Source organism: Lepisosteus platostomus, chromosome 22, assembly GCF_059453375.1.
Source record: "Lepisosteus platostomus isolate fLepPlt1 chromosome 22, fLepPlt1.hap1, whole genome shotgun sequence".
NCBI classification, from domain to species: Eukaryota; Metazoa; Chordata; class Actinopteri; order Semionotiformes; family Lepisosteidae; genus Lepisosteus; species Lepisosteus platostomus.
Genome location: NC_142632.1, coordinates 16,785,179 through 16,805,639, shown reverse-complemented (window position 1 = coordinate 16,805,639; position 20,461 = coordinate 16,785,179). Strand labels below are relative to the sequence as shown.

Here is a 20,461-nt window from a genome sequence, read left to right as displayed (position 1 = left end):
AGGGAGAGACGTTACACAAGGTGTAAACTACACCCAGCTGTACATTTTGGGAACAATTAACGAATGCATACCAATTAAGGAAGGTGCACAACACAGGCTTGGCTGCTTTATCGAAAAAGCGCTCCTCCAATCAGTGTGATCTCCTCAGCCAGGCCCTGTGAGGCTGGCAATGTGTCAAAATGTGAATAGCTGGATGGACAGGCGGGCCAGAGATCTGCTTCTTCTCATCCTCCCTGCGGGACACAGTCATTGCTGTGAGCTGGGGTGTAAGGAAACAATGGGCAATTCCACACTGAGTGGGTATAACATGAAAAAACCTTCAACAGCCACCACCACTGTATCCTTGAACGTGATACTGTACTCTGATTATTTCAGTCATGCCAGCTGTATAGTTAGTACTAATCAGAACACCGGCGTTAATAAGACTTTTAATGAGTCCACTTGATGATACAGAAATCAGGATAAGCTTAGGCAGTGTGGAAAACAATGTTGTAAAGGAGCTCAAATGCTTTAGCACAGTATTTTCCCCCGTACAAAAATTCAGTCATCCTGGCAATATTAAAGAGGTATTTGAGCACTGCACCATAAAACATTAATGTTAAGACTCCAGGGTTTATATTCGTATTGTGTATCTCAAAATGCAGCAAATGATGCAGGCTATTTACACTAACAAGGAAACAGAGAAGTCGGTGTTAATATTTCAAGTTTCATGGCTCGCTCAGCAGCCCTTCAACCTTGTTTTTTTTAGTTTTAATCATGTCAGATAACCTTGCATGACTCACATGTTTTCAATGGAGAATGTGTTTCCCGGTGCAAAAGCAACACTGGAGTTCTCTACCTGGAGCAAATAAAAACGTTCCTCTACCAGTTTATTATTGCAGGATTGAGGGATGGAAACACTTGTGTATTCCATTGTTCTGCTATCATTTTCTCTGTTGGGACTGTAAAATGTAAATGCATATTAGAATATACAGTGTATAAAATTCAGTTACATTGCCATGTTGATGGACAGCTAAATGTACCAGTCCTCTTCAAAACAGTAATTGGTTTTTGACAGTTTATGAGAAGCTAAATCACCTAAATTGTGAGAGCAGCACTCGAAAACCAAGACAGAGCCGTTAACCAGTGATCAATGATTAGTTAAGAAGCTGCATAATTATTTGTTTTCTATGAAAATCAAGATCCATTCTCAGGTGTTTTATTTAGTATTGTTATAGTAGCTTATACTAAGTGTATGAACTAAACTGCATGACTGGAATTAAATACCATCAAGACACATCCCAAATGTACAAGCAACATGTCAATTTAAGTGGTTCACATGTCGAAAAAGGAAAAGAAAAATATTAGAACTAAATAAATGAGCGCCGTGATTAATCTCCAAAGGTTAGGGGAAAAACAGCATATTGAAAATAAATTATTGACCAGTGAGACATCACCTAGGAGCAGGGCAAACCTCATTATCTGTTGATTAATAACAGGCTATAGCTATAAGTGTAATAAATCATTTAGAACTACAAGAAACCTGTTTCCCCTCTTTGTTCTGTATAATTATACAGTCAACTGACGGCCGGTCTTTGGTTTTATACTCAAAAACGGCACACAGTTACCATTTGTTTAAATAGGAGGCTGTAATGCTTATAGTGTAACAAAAGACATTTATATTAAGTTTTTCATAGGTAATTTTCACAGATCACATTGGCTAATTTTGAAAGAACAGAACAAAACTTCATTCTTTGGATGTGTGCACTGCCCTAAACCAATCTGTATTGGTTCGTACGCAGGCTGGTAAGGGTTAACCTTTCTTATTTCGTTATCAATTCACCGTTTCACAGAGAAGCAGGTTTTCTTTGAGCAGTTAGAGCACACTGAGCATAATGTTCTAAGCAGAAACCATGGAAAATAAAGTAAAAAGATAATAAAATTCAATACTGATGTTTATCATTAGGTACCAAAAGTAAAGTACATTAACTTACAGTACCTCCACACTATAATATTAAACAGAACACTGCATCTCTCAGAAGAACTGCTCTGGGCTCAGAGGACAGTCTGATACTATCAATCAAGTGGTTCGACCATAAAAAAACAGATGATTAACTTATATATTATAATATTAATAAAAAATAAGGAAAAACTATGCTTAGAAGATGGATGTGCTGGTGCAAGTGCCCATTTTATTGTGACTGAGAAGACAATAAAGAAACAAAGAATAAAAAGTCAAACTGACATTCCCAGTAAAGTAATAAAGATTCTGGTCACAGGTAAGAAATATTTCCTTAAAACAAGCATGTCAAGGCACCTATCAAAAGACAAACTGAACAAATTGGGCACAGGCGCCCTGGTTCACCAGCTCTGACTGTGCAAATGAGGACTAATTGGCCGTCTGGGTGGCAGACAGAGCCTTCTCTCCTGAAAGCTGTGAAAAGAGGGTCTGCGGAAAACACAGCTGAGGAAGCGCAATATTTAAAAATACAACCTCCCTGTGATAGCCTGTAATCAGAAGGCTTGTCAACACTGACAGGGAGGCTGTAATTAAGAACTCTGGTACCCAGCACAGCCAGGTTTGTGCTATCCAGGCCAAACAAAATTGTGCTGAAAATAGTTTTCTTTCGGTTCTGAAGCACCTGCAGCACAGATTACATGAACCACAGACAGGTGCAATACTACTGAGAGAGGTCTGTAGATTTAAAAGGCTTCTGCTGTGGTCTGTATTGTCTGTGAGTGAGTGCCAAGGAATTCACTCCTTCAGGAGTGGGAGTAGGAGACCTGTAGGGCTTCAGGAGTGACCATTAATGAATAACAAGACTTCACAGATTACAAATGAGCTTTTGAGTGGCTTTACAGGACATTAATTAGGGTGAGAACCTCTTAACAAAAGCCTAATGTACACAAAATGACCACAGGACAGAGAATATAGCAGCCTGTATTTACTGACCGTGGACGCTTGGCATACAAGGTCACGACACTATAGAACAGAGCTTTGACCTTCCTAAAACTGATTGTCCTCAGGTCTCTCTGACAAATACTATGAGCATCTTGGAAGCCAAAGAAAACTGGGAAGCTATAGCATTGCATAATACGTTTGGAAAGGACATACAAACTCTTAAGGAAGGTCAGAATCAATGAGGTACTTAAAGAGCAAGTGGGAAAGATTGAATCAGTACACATGTCTGTGTCTCTCCAAAACATGTACAACTTGGCTTTCACAGGTTTAAAGTGCTTTTACTCCTGGAGGAACCTGATGAAGAGCAGTTCAATTGGAACAGATATGTTAAGGGAAGTAACATGACACAAGCTATGTCATGTGGAAATGAATGCATGTGAGGAAAGGTATTTGCTCTGCAGCTATTCCTATAATTGTGGATGGCTGGGAGAGAATAGTATACACTGTTTAGTGACATGAGGATCCATTGATGTGAATTATCACATTATATTAAAAAAGGACTGAGAATTGTAACACCAAATCCACAACAGAATAAATTACCACCTAAATATGGTATCATAACTTTAACTTCAGAATCAACCATTCACAAAAATGATCACACTGTTAGAAGACTTAAGTAAACAAAGGTACAACCTAGAAATGCTTTATTGTTTCATTGAAGAAAACTGAAACTGCAAACCCACTGGTGAATTGATTACCTGAATCTGGTGTGCCTGTGCACATTCATTGCTCAAAATACGTCTGGCAGAAAGATCAGATTTAAGGCAAAGAGGCTTACTCCTCTGAGTTTACTCCTCTAATTTCCATCAATAAAACTTGAGCATGTTCGTTAAACAGGCGTCAGAGCTCATGCTGGAATGAAGACAGGAAGCTGGAATGAAGACAGGAAGCTGCACTCACTCAGAGAGGGCCTGCTGTAGTCCGTGTCATAGTCTTCAGGACAGGTGTCTCTTTGGCCAGTGTCTGTGCTTCCCAGGATCCCACTGCGGTCACTCGCCAGGCTGGAGCGGCTCTCAGAGAGGGTGTGGCTGGAGAGGAGGCTGCCCAGCAACTTGCCGGTCAAGCTAGTGGGTGTTGCGGTCACACCTCCACTGGACACTGCAATGAAACAACCTGTTAGCTCTCACCCTGCAAATATTTATGTAGTAAATAGTACATTGCAGTAAAATAAAGTCTACAAACAAGAGGAGACAATTAAGTCCATATAGCTCGCTGGTTTAATTTAAAAACATTTGCTACTGTATATACAGTACAGTATGTACATGATACAGAGTTCTCTGTGTGGGCTGGAGAGTGTGATGCCAAAAATGACAAATGGTTTCAGTTGCACTGAGAGCCCAACAGATAAACTGATAAGTATATGTGACTAAATATATCACATTTATGCAGGAAACAGGAACACAGAAGGAAATCGGTAAATACTCTAGCTTATGAAAAGGAACAGACAATGCAGGGAAAAGATAAATACACCTTTAAGGTCCGAACGGAGGGTATATATCCTGACCTCAAAAAGATTTGCGGTATCCTCTTCACTGTAATTATTTAATTAAAATGAATTAGCTGTAAATGAAACCTTGTTTGAAAGGGCCCGCTGTACACAGGCACTGTGTTACTGCCTGAGGCCCACTGTGTCGCAGAACAGCCTCTGCTGCAGGTCGGCTCACCTGGGTCGTCAGGCTGCCTGCCACTCTGGGTGCCCTTGGAGCTGGTGGAGGCCTTGTCCTCCAGGCTGGAGGAGCTCCGCTCAGAGTCGCTGTCACTGTCGCTGGAAACCACTGGACAGAGAGACACAGAGCATCAAATCGTTACAAGCAATAGCAGTCCACTTGACTCATCTATGTAGCTCCTTCAGTTGCTAACACCTGATTGATCTGAGGATATCTTTCATCTGGTTCTTGAGAGAAGCCAGGATATGAGCTTCACCCTCATGGCTGGGACTTATTTTTTCATTTCTGGCTGTTTCTGATTCTGAAGAAGTACAATGACTTTGAGTTTATGAATACTTAATTCAGGTCTCCTTACAGTCTCTATTCAAGATTAAAGTAATTTAGATCTCTTATTGTGTAAAATAATGCCAACTCTTAAGCACGGGGATGCATCTGGATGCTCGTCTTGCTTAAAGGATCACTTCCGCAGTTCACTTGTTACATGACTCATGCACCTAAGGAAATGTTAACATTGCACAACTGCTTTGTCCAGCTGGGATGAAGTGATCTGTGGCCAGATCACCATTTTACAGTAATTACAGTATAACACCACATTTCAAAATCAAGTCAACCACTTACTGTAGGTTAGGGAATCCAATCTGTAATGCCCAATTGATAAGGGTGTGTAATTCCAGAAATTCTGTTTCTTAACACCACTATAATTGAAAAAAGTAATTAATTCTGGGGGAATGAGTGTACCCAAGCACTCCACCATATTACAGGCCCACCAGAATCCTTCACTGACCGAACCAAGCACTCAGGGCTGTCTTTCACACTCACTGAAGTCTCCAGTAGGCATGCTCATCGTAATTATACAGTAGGCATCCAGGCCTGCCCAGCATTTTTAGACCTCATTAACACATGAGCCACACCTGTGTGGAAGCCCTTGTTTCAGTAAGCTTGATGTCACTCATTTCCCCAGGCTGCTCCATTGTTTTCCATTGTTATATATTAGTATTAGAACCATACGTTTCTTGTTTCTCTAGCTTCTCATTGATTATGTTTCATTAGTTTTTTTCCTTGTGTTGCCAGCTCCCTAAGGAACAACATACATTATGCTTTAACGTTAATTCACAGTCCGTTAATAATTTAAACCTGTCAACACATCACAGATGAAAATCAAATCAAATGAAAATTCGACTTGAGCTGGAGAAAGAAATCCAGCACCTCAGAGGGTTTGAACGATTTCAAATGCATTCAGCCTTCCGATACAATGAAACTAAAAGTGCAAAACAACCGAAAAAGTATGAAAGTGTACATTCTGAATTTGTTGCATATACAAAAACAAAAAAAAAACTAAGACTATCAGCAGTGCAAATAAACATCCAAATAACGGAATATTGTACTGAATACACAATGATCAAATCCGTTTATAGCATGTATAATATGTTGAAAATAATGGCTGTTTATCTACAGTACTCATGTTTTCTAGTCACATTGTAATGTTTACAGAAACAACTGAAAGCAACTGTGATATCCACTAGATATCAAAGGAGGCTGAGCACAGAGGTAAAACACTCAGAAATATGTCACAATGGAACAAGTTGGAGAAATATCTCCAGATCTATGGTAAAAGCTTTACCTCCGTGACTCTAGTGATGGCTTTGCATCCATTGCCCAGAAGCTCTAGGCTATTTGAACAGTTGCCACTGGACCAGGAAGAGGACATACTGTATGTTTCAATCACGTGCAGTCAGAATTAGGAGGCTGATTCAAACTTATTGCTCAGCAATCTTCACAAATTCTGGCAGAGTCAGGTCCCACTGGCTCCAATGCTACAGGCCAAGGTTGACCTCATGAACCTGGTGTCTGCGGCTCCATGACAACATCACAGGAATAGACACGAGTCTTCCAAGCAGCAACAAATCGACTCCCAGGTCAACTCGTCCAATATGGATGAAACAAAATTGAGTTTTTGGGCAGTTTTATCAGCTGCATGATTTAAAAAAAAATAATAATGTAATCTCTTCTGTGAAGGGTGGGTTTGCTTACTACTAGGCTACAGGAAATGCCTTCTCTGTGTTATCAAAATCAAAGCAGGATTAATGAAATACTGATTGCTGGGATGTGAGAAATTGTGATCACCGTATATTTAGAAAAATCTGCAATTGTTTTTAATAATTTAATTTTTATAAACTCCAGTCTTATAATTTTTCAATGTTGTCTTTTGTTTTGCTAAAATTATTTTTCAGCTACATTGCATCAATGGTGTGGAGAACTGTCACATGTCAAGTGTAGGGCTGTGGAGCTTTTGCTGACTTTGAGTTTTGATTAAACTTCTCTGAAATGTGAATCATGTCTTACGAGTTTACTGCTGATCAACAGCGGCAGACAAAACACCTACAATTTGCTAACTTTCTTTGTCCACATAAATAATGCATGTGGGATGTGTCCTCTGACAATTTTAAAGTGTGGTTTCACACACTAAGGCTTGAAAGTCTTGAGGATATTCTCTGACAAGACTAAGACTGCACATTCTCTGCTGCCTCATGAAATGACAGATAAACTATTTCAATTCTTTTTATCTTATAGGATCACTATGCTGCCCGCACGTTTGCACACTGTTACATGGGTCCAAAGCTTAAAAGAAATCCATAATGCTTATCAGTTTTTCATATCCTTCTCTCCATTTTCTCTCCCTTAACTTCTGGAGAAAGATTTAAAGAAATAAACTGTTCAACAGGTGATAGGAAAACTCTTGGGTTTGCACGATACAAAACAGGTGAAAGGTCTGAAGAGTGGATTTTTATCAGGAGCCCAAATACTCATATTATTGTACATGAGGTAGATGTTTATACAATACAATATTGCGAATTCTCCAGCAAACCCTTGGGGAAGCAGTTAACATTTTATAAACAGACTGAAGTTTGACCAACCTTCAAGCTCCTTCCCCTAAACAAGCAGAAAGTGAAAGCGGCAAGATTTTCTGACAAAAACTCCTACTTCATTACTGTCATAATGAATGTTCCTTTTCATTTAGCAGAAGGAGAAAATAAATACATTTCTGTAAATTGTCTTTTGCTTTACATGCCGTAGAGTTTTACATTCATTTCTTTGGTTGAACAACTAAGCTTCATAATGTCTGTGGGAGACATGGTGGTGTGGCAGAGCAGCTGCTTCACAGCGCTGGCGAACATTTTGTGTGGAGTTTCTCCTCCGCTACCAACTAATTAATACTAATTAAACCCTTGGGTCCACATGGGGTTTGTCCAGATGCTCAGTTTTCCCCCCATGACATGCAGGTCAGGTCTGATTGGCTACGCTGAACTATCCCACAGGGTCTGACCAGGTTCCCGTTGCCCAACACTATCTGGATAACACGCACCTACTCCAAAACCACCTGTTCCGGCTGCACCTTTAAATCCTGCAGTGCTGCAACCTCTGTATTGCTGCTAAATCCGCTCTCATATCGTATCACTTTCAATTCATTTACTGTAAACTGTACCTACAGAGCTTCCAATTCAATTGCAATATCTCTGTACGACGCATGGTTTGTTTCACATTATTGTTTTATGTTGAACTACAGTATTGTATTAACTGGTTCTGCTGATACAACAATACAATATATTAATTCTAGTTCTTTCGCTGATGGATTATTGTAAGTCAATGATCACCTTGCACACAAGTCTCTGGGTAAAGGCTTTTACTGTTAATCTTTGCAATTTTTAGCTACAGTAATTCACAATTACTCTCCAAAGTGGCAGATGTCTTTGTTACACTGAAATTCACGGTGATTGAAGTCATATTCTTATTGACCTTGCACGGGCACAAAGGTGGCGCAGTGGCCAGCATTGCTGCCTCACAGTGCTGGAGCCCTGGGTTCAGTTCCTGGGGATCTATCTACCCTGTGGAGCTTGCATGTTCTCCCCATATTTTCATGGGTTTCCTCTGGATGCTCCTGTTTCCTCCAACAGTCCAAAGACACACTGGTAGGTTAACTGGCATCTAGGGAATTTGGCCCTGACGGGAGTGTTTGTGTTTGTGTGTGTTCTGGGACGGAACACATCCTGTCCAGGATACATCCCGCCTTGCACCTGCTGCATGTTGGAATTCTGGCTTCCCTCAGCCCTGTAGCGGATAATGCAGTTGGAAAAGGGATGGCTGGATTTACTTTGCTTCATCTTAAGAATTACCATTCGGAATCTTTAACAGCGAGAAGGAACTGAATCAACGATACTCATTTCCGCTGCTTTGCTTGAGTCTGTGCGTTCCTTCCGCCCTGCAGTCCATTCGGAGTTGATCCTGTGCCCTCAGCAAGGTAAGAGCAGGGCTAGACTTGAAAAGGGCCCAGCCCCAGCTCGATCCCGGGGGAGAGCAGATGGATTGCACCGCTCACCGCTGGTGGGATTTACAGGCGATTGGAAGCGACGCAAGAACAAGTGGAGCGTCTCAGCGAAATGCAAACCAATTCCGCATCTTCTCGGCCTGTCAAGGGCACAGTAAGTGCTTGTCATGTCCAATCCAGCCTCTGGAATCGCAAGAATCTACTGAATAGAAAAAAGGAAAAAAAACCCAAACTACTTGAAAAAGAAATTGCTGACACCACAGAAGCCTCAACCTCTTTATCTTGTTACTCAGGTATTTCACATCCGCCGTGCTATTCCTTACCCTAATCACACACCACATTCCCCACTTTCTCTACATCACTGTTCCAAGTCATCCTGTCAGGACAAAGGGGTTTTAACTGGCCTGCTAGCATCAGGGTATCATCTGTGTGTTTTTTCAATGTTTCAATTTTGTGAACATGTTCTCTTTTAAATCAGGCGTGTGGTTTTATTTTCTAGTTAGTAGTATGCTGCCCAGAAAAAAAAAGCACTGTTAATACAGTAGATATTAACATTACTGGATGCATTTCTAAAACAAATGAACATTTCTGGAGACATGCAGCTAAAAGTAAACTACAGTAAATCACTTTTATAGGAATAGCACTGTTTTATATCTAGCAAGTGGAAGAAAATAGAATATAGAGCATTATTATTATTCAATAAACACAATTTTTGGGAAAGATTACATGCTCTTAATAATTTATTAGTGCGCAGGTAACTTTGCTTTGATAGAACTGAGCTTTCCTATGAAAGATCTGTAGTGATGGCACTATAGATGAAGACCAGTGCTCTGTAATGAAACACAGTACTAGTCACACACAGCTCCCCCCAATTCTGTCATCCACACCAAATATGTCTAGTCTTAAAAGACACAGGTGAAGTCAACCCAGAGAAATGCTTCGAACCAACAGTGAAATAAGGATCTGTGGACACAAATTAAAGTACGAAAGGGAGTATTTAGATCTGAAAACCTGTGGCATTACTTTAGATAAAATAAAATGTCTGGAACAACACATTACCCAGCTATGATGTCCAAGTAGATTATCTGAACGTTCTGCAATATCTTTGTATTTTTTTTATTATATGAGTATATTGGTGTTAAAAAAACAACTGAACAGTTCAGTTAAAAGCTTTTATGCACAATATCCAATTCTTGTTATTATAACAGCTGGATGACAACATATATAAAACATTTTTAGATGTTAAAAAATCATCCAGAACTAATCCTAACAGTCTCAATTTAATACTTCTAAAATGTTGATTTAGGTAGCATTGGAAGATTTAGAATACATGCCATGTTACACGAATTGGTACTTTTACTGTATTTCCTACAGTTGCAGATTCAGACAAGATACACGAACAGAAAATAATGATCCCAAACACATCCTCTTATCCTGAGAAAGGGGAGGTCCAATACTATTGAGCTCCATTATCTCTGAAAACTCACTAATTCTCCACTCTGCAAAAAAATCAAAGCTAAAAATAAATCCTAGTTCAGTTAGTCAACTTCTGCATTGATCTACACCATCTCTCTTGCAGGTTTGTTTGGGATTTTTTTTTCTTACAATTAATTAAATACAAAACTGCAGAAGCTGAACTGAAAGGGGAGAGGAAATTGAGGATAATTAAAAAGAAGCCCCCAGTCTATATTGTAATGTAACACAGTTAGAAGATTTTTTTTAGTTGTATTTTCATGTTCTTTAACTTATTCTTGTCTACCATGTGGCCAATTTCCACACATCCTTTTCATCATAAATTACTTGCCTTGACAGACATTTCAATCTTCCAGGACTGCCTGTGGGCATTTTGTTTAAATGTGTGCTTTTTTAAACTTTAAGCCCACAAGTTTACAAATGTAACATTAAAACCCACACAAGAAAATGACGGTTGCCACTGGCATTCGTTTCTGCCTCTCGAGTTGGTTTGCTTGGTCTGGTATTGGAGCAGCTTGAGATGATTGAATAGAGGTAATATTAGCAAGGCATGCACCAGCAAATGTCCCTTCCAATGTGCTTACTTTCTATTGATCAATAACTTTTCATTTTATTAGATAAGCACTGGGCAGCACGGCTAGAACTGCTGCCTCACAGTACTGGGGTCCTGGCTTCAATTCTGGACTTGGGGTGCTATCTGTGTGGAGTTGCCATGTTCTCCCTATGTTTGCATAGCTGTTTGCCAGGTGCTCCAGTTTCCTTCCTCAGTCCCTCAGTCCAAAGACATAGCGGTCAGTTAACTGGCCACTGTGAAAACTGGCCGTAGTGTGAGCGCGTCTGTCTGTGTCTGTCTGTCTGCCTGCCTGCATCCTGGTCAGGATGTATCCTCAAACTGCTAGAGAAAATTATCCTCTGAAACTCGTTTCCATCAAGTTTCAATGACCCACACCCTATATTGAAGAGAGAGAAAACATTTTTTTGCTATTTATTTTCACCAGGAAAGTAAAAGAAATGAAAAATTAAGTCAGAAAAATGTCTACACTCATTCTTTAAAAAACAAAAATTGACGAGCAGCTACTGTATTTTGTTAATACCGTATTCAATGAGTACACTTTTATTAGGTTAATGTCCTGCTTATAAAAGAGTAAAAGTGCTAACAGTCACTGCATTGATCGGATTACAAACAATTAAAATTGTTGATTTGTAATGAACTGCAAAGCCTGGCTTGTGTCATTTTTTCCCTTAATTATTTAACCAGATGGCAACTACAGCTGGTTTGGGATCTGATCATGACGATGCAAGGAAGAGCGATGCTTTTTTTGAGTTAGGGATTCTAATAACGGGCAGCAAAATATCAGTACCGAGAAAATTGTGGACGTACTGTACTGTACAACTCTTTCAATCCTTTTTATTCCAAAGCCAGGATGACTTCTGCCCCAAAATCAAACAACAGGAAGTATTAATCTAATACCATTAGACTGAAATGAAACTAAAATCTGGATCCAAACAAGCACACAATATCAAGTACTGTTGGGAATACAGATGGGTTGAAATTTGTGCTTCATTTGAGTCTTAATTTCACCATCTCAATCATGTTTAACAGCCCTGGCAGTTCCAAAACAATGCAACCAGTCTCTCCTTTCTTTTCTTAAATCTATTAGAGAAGTGCAAAAACTAAAACAGATTGAAGTAAGAAACCTACATGCCTTATTCATCAACAAAGGACAATATAAGTTAAGTGTCAGAACACAGGGGAAAGCTATCAAGATCAAACAATGCTTGGCAACATGGAATGGCTGTATTCAATGTAATTAGGTGCACCTGAGTTTATTCACTGGGCCTGCTTTAGACAAGCACAAGCAATGGCAGAGGCAATGGATAGGGGGACGTGCTAACAGAGCATGCAGGAGCTATAGACCTAGAACTGACTTTCAAGAAGAAAAGGGTGGATGATGAACTTCTTCTGAATAGTATGGGTACACTTTGAATACTTTTAAAAAACCTTTTAAAATGGTTAAGCAACTTACTGTTGCTGCACGACTGTAGTTAGAACTACAAGAAGTTCAGTTAGATCTCCAGAGGCCTTTCCTTTTTCAACTGTGTTGAGCTTGGCTGTGTAAAAAAATGCTGGGCCCCCATGTTTTGTACCCCAAGACCATCCATCTCCCTAGAAGAACACAGGTGACGCACTCCTCAGTGTTACAGTGTGTAAAACATTTTATTCTTTATTTTTTATTGGCACACAACAATAGTTGGTGGGATGTGCTTTCAGTATGGCAAGAGAACACTGACGGAGCAGATATACAACAACATACAACATTAAAAACAAATTGAAATGAAAAGAGAAACAGGACACAATCATGATCACATGCATACGGAAATATTAACCTTAACGGACATGTAGTAAACACAATTGTAAATATGGATAGCCATTCCAGACGATCATATTTTTGTAAGCATAAGGTCAAAAGGCAAAAGTGCAAAACAAACAATCAGAGCTTGCACTGTGAGAGGCCTGATGCCCGCCATCCTGGGTATATTTGTTTTATTTCATTACTTGGTTCTAACGTTAAGTTACAAAAATGTTAAAAAAGAACATGAGTGCATCTACATTTGGTCAATCACGGTATTAACTATCAGGTCCATAAATAATATTTCAAAAACAGTATAATGCTATTCAGAAGTATCCATAAGATACTGATTTATTGCCCTTGCCTTCAATTTGATTGCTGCCAAGTCCTGTGGCCTTCTCCCTTTACCAGAGTTGACTGAGGAGCACAGCTTCTCAGATCCCTCAGGAAGTGCTTTCATTTCCAAAGTTACTTTTCTGGCACAGTTTAGCAATAATGCTTAATTTGTGAATCAATGTCTGTTCAGGCACTCTACGGAGCAATAAAACAGGTCAGACTGTGGGTACGAAGTCATTATCCATTTCAAACACTCAGCCATCAAAACAACATTAAAAGACACTGAGGCAAATAAACATTTTCAAATGGTCGTTTTCCCACAAGGACTGCAGTGGTGCTAGCTTTATGAATTATAGGCCATCTTCAGATTTTTATTTCATGTGCCAATGAGAACGAAATCGCTTAAACCTCATCGGGGACAGTTTTTAATCTAGACCTGTTTCTGTCCACACAAATTTAGTAGACAGCCAGCTATGGGTTTAACGACAAATATCATTGGGGACCTCTTCTCTGTGTTTTATTAATCATTTTAAAACGGGAACTGTGCTTTCAAAAGGGCAATTTACATAATTGCCATTCTTGAAAGATTCCAAGTTTCTTCCCATTTTTCACTATCAGAGCAGATTATATCATGCTATTCCTTCTGTCTATTAACTCTAAACTCCCAATCCTCAAATCTGCAGTGGCAATGCACCATTTATTAATTTAATTCTTGCTCTTGAACGTACAAATGATCTGTCAAGCTGTCTCTCCACTTCCTGTTCTTAGGTTTCAAGCACTGTTTGATGTTGACAGTGAAACCTGTAAGGAAACCACTTTGGAAACTTCTGCATTTAAGAGGGATTGAAAATAGTAAAGACTGTTAGGATTCATGCAAAATATCAATAACAATACAGACTGAAAAACTGATATTCACTAGGTCAGTTGTGTGCTGCACCCTGAGAATATATGACCCCATTTAGCCAATGGCCTAGCTAGGATTTAAGCTGACTATCTCAGGGCTATGAAAACTCATTCTGCTCTCAGAGGGAAGGCTTGTACCATTTTATAGCCACCCAAGAGCATGAAATACTTTGACTGTGACTCTTTCAAATTATGGTATACGAATTCAGACTAAATTACAGGAGAATTAAAAGCCTGCTATGCCTGTGTTGGGCATCCAACAAGCATATCCAACAACTGAAATGAGAAATAAAGCATGAGAATTGAAAAAAGCAATCAAGGTTTTACAAAATAATCTTTTAGACTTTTTGATTTAATGTTCTAATTTACATGGAAAAAGCCTGGAAAAATTGTTTCTCAACACTGACAGTGGTTATGTTCCACATAAGGTAATATTCTTCCCAAAGAACTGACAATAACCTTTCTCAGTGCCAAGAATGCTTTAGAAGTCCCAGGGCTTTTTGTCCTAATGTTTTCAAGCATTTCTAATTATTCACAAATTGCCACCAAGACTCCTGGAATTTGGACATAAACTACTTAGTATCTATGACAACCTCTTAAGCCACAGTGAAGCAATGCTAATGAGTTTTAATATCCGTGACTGCTACACTGGACAAAAAACAATAAAGTGCACACTGAGTGAGAGTAAAGGGTACTTAATTATTTTGTGTCATAGACCATTATACAATGTGTAGAATGTAATTGTAGTGATTTTTTATGTTGCACACAGCTATAATGAGTTTTGCATGGCAATATGAAGGGCTCAAAATATACACTGACATATTTTAATTACACAATGTACTTTTGTGAATTTCCTGTAATTTTTCCAAATTATGGCACTCTTCCACTGCAGTAGTGTAAAAGACCATTCTGAGGTCATTTAGGCAATAAACAAGTACAGTACTTTCCATGCATTGACAGAATGTTCCACAAGGCTGGGTGGCAAACTTTGATTTAATGATTAGGAGGACATCAATGCTGTGACCAGAAAGCTGAGACAGGACTTCCAAAAATGCTGAGTGCTTTGTGAAGCTGAAATACATATTAAGCTGCAGTTTCATCTGTCTTGTGTGGCCCTAGCCTAGTTTAGCCAATGCCAAACTGAGATTACAAATGGGAAAAAGTTAACTGGGTATTCATTTGTTTCTAACAAAAATACAATTTTTAGGACCACACAATTGAGTACATGTTCAAAGAAAAAATAATCAATGATTATTCTCGCGAGGAATGTTTTTGTGTGCGAACACTTGTGATTTGATTTGTCAGCACAAAAAAAAACAAGTCATCTAACAGTTGGGGAATGTTTTGAGTCACTTATTGCAGAATTCAATAACCTAGAGCTACTGTAGCTATTTCGTTCTCAACGAAAGGGAATCCTCTGCTGTTCTAGAACATTAAAGAAATGTGCCGACCCTTTCAGTCACTTCCCAGAGAGGGTCAACTTGCTCTATTAAAGCCTCCATCGCTATTGGCCACCCTTTCTTTACTCCCTCAAGGAGGATATAAATCGGTATTATTGCATTACAGAGAATTACATTCTAGGGTAGAGTGTCAATAAAAACTGTTCTGCTTCAATTCAGGTGTGCTAAATAATTCTCATCCACTGCATGTTGATGCTTCTGCGTGCTGGTGTGTGTGTCTGCGTGCTGGTTTGTGTGTCTGCGTGCTGGTGTGTGTGTCTGCGTGCTGGTGTGTGTGTCTGTGTTCATGCCCTGTAATGATCTGGCATCTTGTCTGCACTGCAGTACAACCTTAACCCTAATCATCCAGGGTAGGCGTGTCACCTACTCACCAGGAATAAGGGTTTTTGATGGGTGGGTTTATTGTAGTTATTAAAATATAATTCTGTCAAATTAAACCAAGAGCAATAAAGAAAAGTTAAGAAAAAGCTAAGATGTGAATTGTTTATAACATAGTAACCACATTTATTTGCTAAATTAAATTCAGACAATCATAGAATTAAAATTAAGTTATATTGCTGACCCCCATTGCTCACAACTCATAGCAAATTTTTTGGTTTGGTGAAACAATTAAGAGACTCCTCATCAAAAAAAGACAAGGCCTGCTTAATAGCCTGCTAAGATATAAGTGAAGGGCAGTCCAACACAAGACCTGAACAGCAGCAGAATAATATCCACTGCATGCCAGAAGTCTGCTGTAGCTGGAAGATAAACATAGCCAATTGTCCTGGGAATAGGCACCCTCACCCACCCCCTCCACCCCCAGCAGGGAATAATCTCCAATTGACCTTATTGTCTCTCTCAGAGCTGCCTCTGGGATTACTGCACATAATCCACTACAACCGTTGAATACAGCATTTCCCATATTATTTATAATCTCTTTCCAGAAATTAACATAAATCGCTCCTTATTAACCCAGGAATATTAATTCCCCCCAAAATTGATATGTGTTTAAAGCAGATCCTGTCAGAAACCACCAATTCATTTCCCATCACCTTTTGTGAGAGGATCCAGCTGACTCAGGGCACTGCACATCTGCCTCGTGTATTGTCTTAATCACAAGTACCAGTTCTGCAGCTCAAATCTAGCTTATTAAGGAACATCTAATTGCATTTAAGAACAAGACTGTGAAAGACATATCACACTGACTTTTATCAACATTTTATCTTCTGTATTTTTGTGTGGTTTGAGTTTTCTGCTAATATTTTAAAACAAAAATGGTTTCCTACATGTACTCAACAATCTGTTTTTGAGGTAATTTATTTATTTGGTCATTGTATATTGTACATCTTCTCAATATCATAAAAGCAATGTAATTGTGATTTTATTCTTATTTGATCAATATTACAACATTACAACTTTTCCCATTGTTTCTTTCTCACTGCTGTTTCACATACAGATGCCTGTGACTACAGAAAATACACTCTCTCAAATTCTGTCCAGAAGATTCAAACTCCACAATGGTGATTACAAAATGAGTACTCAAATTTGGACAAAACTGCACAGTCCAGGGGACTCTATAGATGATGAAATCAGAAAGCTCACCCCTAATCAATTAATAGAGAGGAGTTGGGGATGGTGGTGGCCTCCCTTAACTTCATCCTTCATTCACTTGGTGAGACAATTTCTTACTTTCTCTCGTGATCTGCTGTGCTGTGGGTCTGTTGGCACACAATGACTGCCATGCCTCTAAAAATAACAATCATTGTATCTGAAATAATAATACAATCCCTCGTTTACTTAGCACGACTAAGGAGGCAATTAGATTTCGGTGGTTAGGCTTGATTGATTTTGGAAAGGAAGTCACAAAGAATCCCAGAGCAGCATTTAACAATCTCACAGGCTAATGTCAGTGCTCATGCCTCAACCATTAGGAAAAGGATGGGTAAGGTTTTCAAGGTAGGATGGCCAGGAAGAAACCACTGCTCTCTAAAAACAACATTGCCTTCCGTCAGATTAAGGACACCTGCAGTTTTGCAAGTTTGTATCAGCAAATTGGATTATCAAATCCCAGGAAGAAGGGGACAGTGGAGAACTGACTGGTGCAACTTTTTGAGACATTTTGGGAAATATCGGCCTAGTGACCTGTTACCCTAGACCCAATGAATAGCAGGATCTTTGGTTTGTCCTCTTACTGCACTTTTGTTATGAACTCAAATCATTCAATCTTTGTCCACTTGTCTGGAAATACCCAACAAAGCATCCTGGAAGACAACAGACACAAAACACACAACAATGCTGCAGATTGAGATTTTAAATACAAGCCTTAAGTGCTGCTAAGCTGTTAAGCTCTAAGACCAGACTTTTAAAGTGCATAGGCATAAAACCTTGATTTTTTTGTTGAGTACCTAGGAATAAAAAGTATGAGGCTATGCAGTTTTATTTTGTTGATTTGCTTATTTTACACTTAATTTTGGATGCTTATGCCTGATTTTGAGAAAAAAGACATTAAGCTGTGAAGCGTCTTTTACAATTATGCCAGTATAAATTCAAAAGCTAAGCAAACCGAAGAATAGGCAATAAATAAAGGTTCTGAGGGACTTCCCCATAGAGTTAAATGCTCTTTATCAGATGTCAAAACCTGCTGAAACTGCAAAAACACGCTCCCAGAGCTCAGTGAACTTACAGATATACTGTAGTAAATGCAAACAGAATCTACTGCATAGTTGCCCTGTGTTGGGGGAATTCTGACCAAAATCCTCAAAAGTAAGCACTTTCTATAAGACACTATACTGCATTTTCAATCAGTACTCACTGACAGATCAGCAAACAGTAAGCAGTTTCTGATATTTTTATGGATCATCTTTGTGAGGCTCAGGGCTTGAAAGCTAACTGATAGGCTTCAGAACACTGCATTTCCAAAGACCACTGAGGCCTGTGCTGAGGGCTGCACTCACAGAATGGGCTGATTTGTTTGTACTCCAAGGAAATGCTCCTGTCGTGGCTGATATACTGCCAAAGTGATGACAGTGTAGAGGCCACAAGGTCCTGCACTCCATTTTAACAAATGACATTCCCAATTCTTTTTATTTTAATATGCCTATTGATTTGAAGTGCAGTTTGGCTTCTATACAGTAACTGTAGCTCCTGGGCTGCTTGCTTTGGTGACCTTTAGACACACAAGTTTAGTCTGTCATGCTCGTCTGCAAGCTCCACAGTTTCTTACAGGAGAGTTAGTGCCATCTGGATGAATGACACCTCCCTCACTGACAACACTGCAAGCCTTGGCTGACTCTCACAATGCCACTTCTGAGGCACTCAGCCACTGTGTGTTTGCCACTTATATTCTGTACTGGTCACAGTCAGCTTGTGAAATGACCTGCTTTAAACTACCACTGTGAGGGCTATAGCACTCCACCTGCACTCTGAGTGAGCCTCTTAATTGCTTGTGTCAGTCAGGTGCTCCCAGAGGCCAGTATTTTATGTCAGTTTTGGAATAAAATGATTATGGGGAGAAGGACCCACAGGAGAACCAAGGTCACAGCAGAAGGCCTAAAACGTCTATACTGTACATGTCTTAGGATATTCCAATAGCAAACGTGTTTAATATTTACAAAAACTTTAAAAGACATTCATAAGAGCCAATGTACTGAACATCTCAAGAACATTAATGTTACAACAGTGTTAATTACTAGCAGTATGTCTCTGTACAGTATGTTTTTTCCAAGCTTGACAAGCTTACAAAATGTATTGAGACAAACTCCCAGCCAAGCAAGCTGAAACTGTACTTATTTATTTGCTTGACTTCCTAAAAGCTAATTTCCCCAGTGCAGTTAAACATGTGCTTTTGTTTTGTGTTTGTTTCTATGAATTTGTACAAGTGTGTACAACAGAGAACAGCTGCCAAATCCCTTTCCCACTGTGGTGTGGATTAGCAGGCATTAGTGAGCAGAAGCACTCAACACTTTTTTCGCCTTATGATGCATGGTCACTGCAAATATGTCTGTGGCTAAGGATCTGCACCTGTGGCTGGAAGGTTGCTGGTTCATATCCCGCAGCCGGCAGAGGAATCCTACTCCGTTAGGCCCCTGAGTAAGGCCCTTAACCCCAACTGCTCCAGGGGTGCATATAAATGGCTGACCCTGCGCTCTGACCCCAGGCCTCTTTCCCTGTCTGTGTGTCTCATGGAGAGCAAGTTGGGGTATGTGAAAAGACAAATTCAAAATGCAAGAAATTCTATATGGCCAATAAAGTGATCTTAATCTTAATCTTATTAGGATGATAAATGCAGTTTATGACATAATTACTCCTGAAACTATCTTCCATCATTAACAAATCTATATGCTTTACCATTGGCTAAGCTGATTGGATTCATTACTGCTCCTGACAAACAGTCAAATAGTGTCTGAATTTATTAATGCATAACTCTGGCATGTACAGTAATAAGGGTTACTTCCTGCTTGTGTTATGTTGTTTTGTGCTATAAATGTTCAATTTGTGCCCATTTAAAATAATGCACAAATGCCAGACTGCAATAAGAATTACAAAAGTGTTTTGCTCTTTACAAACCTCTCTCTAAACATCAGAAAGACTAAAGAGATGATTGTGGATTATAGGAAACATCAGGGAGGAGGTCACACACCTATCTACTGTAGATCAACGGGACTGCAGTGGAGAGGGTCAGCAGTTTTAAGTTCCTGGGAGTTAACATCTCAGAGGACTTAACCTGGTCTCATCACACCAACATCGTGGTTAAAACAGCACAGCAGCGCCTATTCTTTCTCCGCAGGCTAAAGAAGTTTGGCATGCCATCACATATCCAGACCAGCTTCTACAGGTGCACTAATGACTGTTTCCTGACTGGCTGCATCACTCCCTGGTATGGGAGCTGCTCCGCCCGGGATCACAAAGTACCGCAGAGGGTGGTGAAGTCAGCGCAGCTCATCGCCATCTGTGAGCTACCAAACATCCAAAATATCTACTCAGCTAGATGTCTTAAGAAGGCAAGGTCTATTCTTAAGGACCCC

The 20,461-nt window shown here is 39.5% G+C and overlaps 1 protein-coding gene across 3 annotated transcripts in view; it reads right to left on the bottom strand.

Moving 5' to 3' along the window:
- doc2b (double C2-like domains, beta) overlaps positions 1-20,461 on the bottom strand; it is a 227,708-nt gene that overhangs the window by 155,592 nt on the left and 51,655 nt on the right. For all 3 annotated transcript variants that reach the window (XM_088615766.1, XM_088615764.1, XM_088615765.1), the window contains 2 exons: positions 4,606-4,716; positions 3,842-4,039 (listed from right to left, as the gene is read on the bottom strand). In XM_088615766.1, the coding sequence (XP_088471892.1) occupies positions 3,842-4,039; positions 4,606-4,716 (309 nt within the window). The remainder of the gene's footprint in view (positions 1-3,841; positions 4,040-4,605; positions 4,717-20,461) is intronic.